At 42.1% G+C, this 6,886-nt stretch overlaps 1 protein-coding gene across 4 annotated transcripts in view; it reads right to left on the reverse strand.

Moving 5' to 3' along the window:
* Positions 1-6,886, reverse strand: part of DNAJC6 (DnaJ heat shock protein family (Hsp40) member C6) — a 132,697-nt gene that overhangs the window by 30,501 nt on the left and 95,310 nt on the right. For all 4 annotated transcript variants that reach the window (XM_019528444.1, XM_019528441.1, XM_019528443.1 and 1 more), the window contains 4 exons: positions 5,714-5,836; positions 2,992-3,125; positions 1,790-1,984; positions 1,253-1,370 (listed from right to left, as the gene is read on the reverse strand). In XM_019528444.1, the coding sequence (XP_019383989.1) occupies positions 1,253-1,370; positions 1,790-1,984; positions 2,992-3,125; positions 5,714-5,836 (570 nt within the window). The remainder of the gene's footprint in view (positions 1-1,252; positions 1,371-1,789; positions 1,985-2,991; positions 3,126-5,713; positions 5,837-6,886) is intronic.

Here is a 6,886-nt window from a genome sequence, read left to right on the forward strand (position 1 = left end):
TCCCCCGAGCACAGCCAGGAGTGACCAGGAATAATGGTCACAAGCTGGCAGAGGGTAGGTTTAGGCTAGATATCAGGAGGCGCTACTTCACGGTCAGGGCTGCTAGGGTCTGGAACCAGCTTCCAAGAGAAGTGGTGCTGGCTCCTACCCTGGGGGTTTTTAAGAGGAGGTTGGATGAACACCTTGCTAGGGTCGTTTGACCCCAGTACTCTTTCCTGCCATGGCAGGGGGTCGGACTCGATGATCTGCTCAGGTCCCTTCCAACCCTAGAAGGTATGAAAACCTTGACTTCCAGCCTGCTCTCTCAAATAAGATAGAGATGGTACATTAAGAAGAGAAATATTCCTTATAGTCACTCTGCAGACTGGAACCAAAGAGCCTCAGGCACAGACACACTACCACTGAAAACTATTATGACTTTATGCCTATTTAAAACCAAAGACTGAACTCTGGTGGATAACAGGGGGGAGGAGGCCAGCAGGCTAAAACGTACATACCAATAAGCAATTATGGTTGTGCTCCCCCAATTCTGTTTACAAGCCAACATGCACCTGCCTGTACCATCAAAATAAGGCACCAGTTACAGCACACTGTGCTGTATAGTACAGTTGCCTCTTCAAGGCAGTTGACATTTAGAGTGGTCATATCTAGCACACCCACAATGGGGTTAGAGACTCAACTGAGTTTTCAGTTTAGGTAATGTTGATGGTCAAGCTATGATGGTCAAGGAATTATGTGAGGTAAAGATTTTTGTGGGCAATATCTTTTATTGAACCAACTGCATGGTCAGGATAGACTTGGTCAAGCTTTTGAATGCAAGCCATTCTCCACCCCTGCCCACAACAGGTCTGAGGTTTGTTCAGTTTCTGAACTCTAGGGCTTCCTGCAAATTCAGGCAAAAAACTTATTCCATTGATTTTCATTTTCAAGTTTCTTTATAGTCGCAAGGACTTGAGATGGACGTATCTAAAGGCTAGTACAGATTCTGGAAAGCAAGGTAGTCACCATATGACACTGCCGGCTTGCTGAACTGCTACAACCCATCCTAATTTGGCCTATTCGTGCAAGAAGATTTGACCATTTCTTTCCATTTTGATTTCCCTACACGATTGGGAGTCCACTAGTTGTCCACTGCTAAACAGCTTCCTTGTACCTCAAGACTAGAGTGTCAGCCTTGACTCCACATTTGCACCTATTTGTAGTTATGAGTGGTTGTGTCCATCACATGAATCACAAGGCAAGCAAGCCATACTTTTGCTTGAAGCCGTCCCCCGATGGTTGATCTCATATGGTAGAGAGAAACAACAACATCACCATGGACAGTTATTCCCAGTGGAATTAGGACCTTTCCTTCTTGAACACGGAATTCCCTTTGGAGAGAGAAGTGAAATGCATTAATACACTCACTTCAGGAGCGCCATCAAAAAAGTCCAATTAACTTCACATATACAAATCAGTCTCCATTCAAGCCACAGGTAATTACTGGAAATAGCATTCAGTGCTCCTTAGCTGCTGATCCACACAAGACAAACACTTCAATGAAACTGGCACATATTAAAATATACCAGGAATAAGCCCTCACAATAGGTGTTCAGACAGTTGAATTTTAATATTAGGCATCAGGCTTCCAATAGCTGTTTCACTTCTGGTGCCAATTTGTCAAGCAAACAGGAAACCTGCTGCTTTACCGTTACTGCCAGAATTGGCTGCAGAGCTTAGAAAGTTGGATGCATTTAGTGACAAAAATATGGTTTTGCTACAAGGAGGTAAGAAACCCATAGCAACTCACTTCATTCTTTCATATTCTTGAGAGGTTGTAAAAATTCTGGTTTCTCCAATGAGAATGTCACAAAAGGGTCGACAGCCATTTCTCTGCTTATTGAAACAGGGGACTGGACTCAGAGTGACTGACTTTATTGTAAGAGGCTTGCAGTGAGGATGGATGGGCTTGTCTGCTATTAGATCGCAAATATATCCTAGGTATCTGTAAATAAAGACAACCATTACCAAGAGATCCCACCATGCTGGATGACCACTGCTCAAAGTACTCTAAAAGCAGCTCCAGCAGAAAGTTGCAATGAAAGCCCTACAGTTTGTACAGTTCTAAAATTTGAAAAGATTTTGTATTTACTATCTAAGTTTGACATTAGCATTCTTACATTCCTATTGTACACTTCTGAAGAGAAAGACTATCAGAAGGAGAAAATTTTACATTCTTTCCATGTTACTCCCTTCCAGCCTCGTGCTTTTATACTGCACTTTAGAGAAAGAGAACAATGTGGCTCAATTCCAAGAAGGGCCAGTAAACAGCTGTGCTTCTTTCAAAGTCATCCATTATTTCACCTATACTTGTACAAGATAAGCATTTTAGCAGATTAAACAAATATTTCTACACATTTGTCATTGTAGTTTCTCCTGTTTCCTCAGAGAGTCTGCCAACACACTGTTTCTATTATAAGAAAAATCTTACTGAATGCAAGGCAGTTTGAGATTTGTCTCGATCAAAAACTAGAGAGTTGTCATCCTTAGAGCAGGAAGGTCTAACTTGTGTTCAGGTTTTTGCAACTAAGAAAAAAAGCCCATTCTAAATATGTATAGCCTTCAGTTACTAGTCACTACTGTTGCAAGGACACATGGGTTATATAAATTGTCTTAAATATAAAGCAAGCTAGCATTACTAGATCTGAGTTTTGTACTTAGAAATACCCAGCTCTCGCCTCTTGCTTAATATTTTAGACCATGCAAGCTTCTTCATGATTGTTCAGACAACAAATACGGCCCTGCTCTTGGAAATACTGCATAAGCCACTTCATGCATGTTAGTAGTCTCATTTAGAACTTTATATGAAATAACTTGCACGTTTGTGGACTACAAGCCTAAGCCTACTAATGAGGTGGAAGCCACCGCCACCCCCCTTTCACACATGCATCAAAGTTAAGTATGCTTAATGTTTCAGGTTTGCCTGATTCGCATCTATATAATATACGCTACCTTCTGTGAGATGGCCAGAGTACTATCCCAGGTCTCTTTGAGTTTAGCAACTGAACAGCAGGGACTGGATTAGAGAAGAGATGACAGAAACAGAACATTGCGCTGACCAGAACTGCTGAGGCTGCACGACCATCCTGTTAGATAAAATACAAACAGCAAAAATCAGAGACACCCTTTAGGTGGCTGGTAAAACGCAACAAAGCCACAACACTGAAGAATGCCTTGCATTCAAAAACTTGTGTCTCATTTTATCCCAACCATGTAGTTAGTTCAATCAAAGATACTTCCCACAAAAATCCTTGCCTCTCACATGGTTCCTGAACTATCGTGGCTACAACATCACTCCAGCACTACCAAAATCACAATAAGCATTTCAGAAAGATCCCTTTAATGGCGTCAGCATTATAGCTAAGAGGAGCTTATACAAAGTCTTCCTTCAGTACTTTAATGCTCCAAAAAAATTGATTCAAAGGTACCACAGGAGGTCTGATGTGGTTCAGCTAAAGTAATTTGAGGCTCAGGTCTTCCTTGAGTGCCCATGAGCAAGTTTTATCTTTGAACTAACTACACATTCTGAAGCTGCGTTGCTTGCAATATTACAAGCACCCTATAAATCTTTGTAGTTATTTGTTTAAAGACATCTGCTAAGCCAGCCAGCCATCATGTAGTATTTGCCATACCAGAAGCATGCTGGACCTTCACACCCAGCTGAATCTGGACAACTGAACTCTTCAGACACTTCAAGTGCAGATTTAAGTGTCTTTCTGAAGAGGGACTACAGGTTTGTGTCCCATATCACAGTAGAATTGTCCTCTTCAGGACTTATCTGGTTGAGAAAGCTTATTGTTGAACATTATTCTTGGATCCTGTCTTTGCCTACAAAACCACTGTGTCATTAGAGCCAGAAATAGATGGTCACTGAATGAAACAGATGTGCTGTGCCACGTGTCATGATACAGCTCATTGACTTCATTGGGTGAAATGTTGCCCCTCCTCAGTGCAGGACAAGGGGTGATGTGATCCCCCTGCTTCTTCCATTCAGCTAGACCTGTTCCTGTGATAACCAGACCTGCCCCCAGCAGAGCCAGGGACACTTCCCTTCCCCGCCCCCCCATGCTTCCCCGCATTATGGACAGGCACCCCAAGGTTTCCTAGGGTGCTTTTAAGTGGGGAAAGTGGGAAGGTGCTGCAGAGGGCTGATGGGCCCCCAATCCCCCCAGACCGCCTGCCTAGAGAGTAGGAGCAGCTCAGACTACCATACTCTCTCACCACAGAATTAATGGACATCACCACAATAAAGCAGCAGAACTGATTGCCATCTTTTGTTGCGCCACTGATGTTCTTTTCATGTGGTATGACAAAGGATAGCAACATCTATTTACTCACATTATGTGCCGGCATACAATTATGGTAGCACAAATTGAGATGTCAGATGATGTCTTTTAACCCTAAGATCCTTTGAGATCCTAAGACTCCAAGACCTGTTAATTGTCAGACTGCAGGGGAGGCAAATGCGTTTGGCTTTCCCTTCAGGGAAGGAAACCTGCATGGTCCGGAGAACCCAACTGTTTCCATGCAAGTGCAGTTCCACTCTGAAAAGCAGAAACTTCCAGAGCTCAGGGTAGTTTGCACATGAAATCTGCCCAGATATTTCAAATTTATGCTGCAAAGGACTGCCAGCCCTGCAAATTCAACTTCAGAGAAACAGGTAAAGTATTTCCTTCCCATTCCCCACTCTCAATATTAAAAGGTTCTACAGGCCAAACCATGGATCTCAGATTCACGTCCCACTCCACTGCCTTCCTCAACTTCTTACCAGTGCTTAAACCTCACATGGGTTTCCACACCTATGGGTTTGTAAAAGGGCATGAAACAGCAGCTCATCTCCTTCAGTCACAGAGCCAACAGGAGAAGCAGCCAAAATTCCCCATCCTTCCTCCACCACCTTTAGTGTTGATAAATGACTTGCATAGAAGCAAACAGTCAGTTATTGCACTGAGTGTTCAGCCCAGACCCACAATATAATGGCAGGATCTTTTTTGTATCATTTTAAGTTTGCTCCCCATTCCTCCTAATCAGTCTCAAGCTAGAATCTATGACTGCCTGCACACATAAAAAAAAACAAAAAACCCCACCCGCGCTTTACCGAAAGAAGCAGTGCATTACAGACACTGTCATGGCTTCAGTGGGGTTTTTTGTTCTTGAGATAATTCTGTACAATCTAATAGGTGATGGAATCAGCTTTAGATAAAAGCACCAAAAAAGCCCCGTTAAAGCATCCCATTTATACAGACACTGGGTGAGCTGGATTCAATTAACATGCTGCCTCTTCTGGGCATGTGCTGGGTTTGGCACAAAAGCACACCAAGTTTAACATCTGCAAGCAGCCTACATTTAAAACATCATAACCAACCATGGTAACAGTCAAAGCCACTGCTGACACCATTTGCCATTACAGTGGGCATCATATGGTTCTCTAGGGATGAGCAAACATGTAAGGATACCATACAAGGGGCATGGCAGTTTTAAACTTTCACTGAACTTCTAATACATCTTTATTCTATCATTTAGAATTTGCATATTAAATTGCCTGCCCCACTGTCCTGGGATAAGACATCATTGCATGTTGGCTCATTATGTTTATTCACCATTACAAACTTCTCATTATCCTTGCAAGATTTTGCCAGATTTTTCAGAGGCAGTTACGTACTGGCCAACTTACCATGCAATGGATGACGCACACATTTTTGGGGTTCTGCTGTAGCCAGTTGTGCATATTCTTACATACAGCATAGAGATTGTGCAAACTGGGTGCCTGTCTCACTGGCCAGCTACATTCAGACACCTATGGGATCACAGATGAACAAGCAAAAACAAGCTTCAGAAAACAGCTTACTCAAAGCACACTTCCACAGACCTTTTCTGTCAATTAGAGCACAGGCCTTTCCCAAAAAAGCAGATTTGTGGTTTAGACTCCCTCTCCCCAACCCCTCTTTTTCTCATGCTTAATACTACTCAATAAAAGGGAGTCATAAATTATCCAAGTGCACAAGCAGAAAAAAAAAAATCCTCTTGGCAGTAGATTTTTAAAAAAATTAGGGTCCAAGTCAGATCATCTTGATTGGTCATTTATCATACACAAATCTCACCATTACAGTTTCCTTACAAGAAGTCTTGCACTAGGTCACATGGTTGAAGAGCTGGCAAATTAGTCCTCAAAGCCTAGTTGTGGCCTAGTTTTTAAAGACATGCACATCTCTGTTGATCTACTGAAGTAGAGTTTGTGAGCTTACAGTACTGGCTAGTTAGGAATGAAGAGTGGCCGAATTCTCCTAACTGATGGGAAATCAGATTCATCACCGGGAAATTTTTACTGCAAAAATAAATTTGATTATAAAAGAATTGAGATGAAACCTGAGCATTTCAAGAGAGTCATACAAGAAAGGCAAAATGTGTGTCAGATTGATGGCTCAGCATGGGCTCAAAATCCCATAATTGTCTGAAGAACAATCTTTGCAGTAGAATGTCGAACTGCGGTCAGCCAGCATTCCCCTTCAGTTTAAAAGACAGGGAATGGGGGTGCAGATGGGTGTAAAATATACATATTTTGTAAAGATTTATTTTTTGGCCAGAGTGAGGGCCACTTATATCAAGTATCAGCTGTATATGCATCTGTAGAAAAAGATCACAAAACCATCCCTGTAAACATTTGTTTTCTATCCTAAGCAACCAGCTTTATGTCTATGTTGTTACTATGGCCTACTACAAAGTCTTATTTAAGACTACATCTGGTGGAATAATTATTCAGATTTGTCAACGTGAGTGCTCATCTACTGAGCGCTTACGTCATGAAGTATGGCGAGTGTCTACTAGACTATTCTTTATATTGTAATCA

The sequence above is a fragment of the Gavialis gangeticus genome, unplaced genomic scaffold (assembly GCF_001723915.1).
Source record: "Gavialis gangeticus isolate Ggan-Ray unplaced genomic scaffold, GavGan_comp1, whole genome shotgun sequence".
NCBI classification, from domain to species: Eukaryota; Metazoa; Chordata; order Crocodylia; family Gavialidae; genus Gavialis; species Gavialis gangeticus.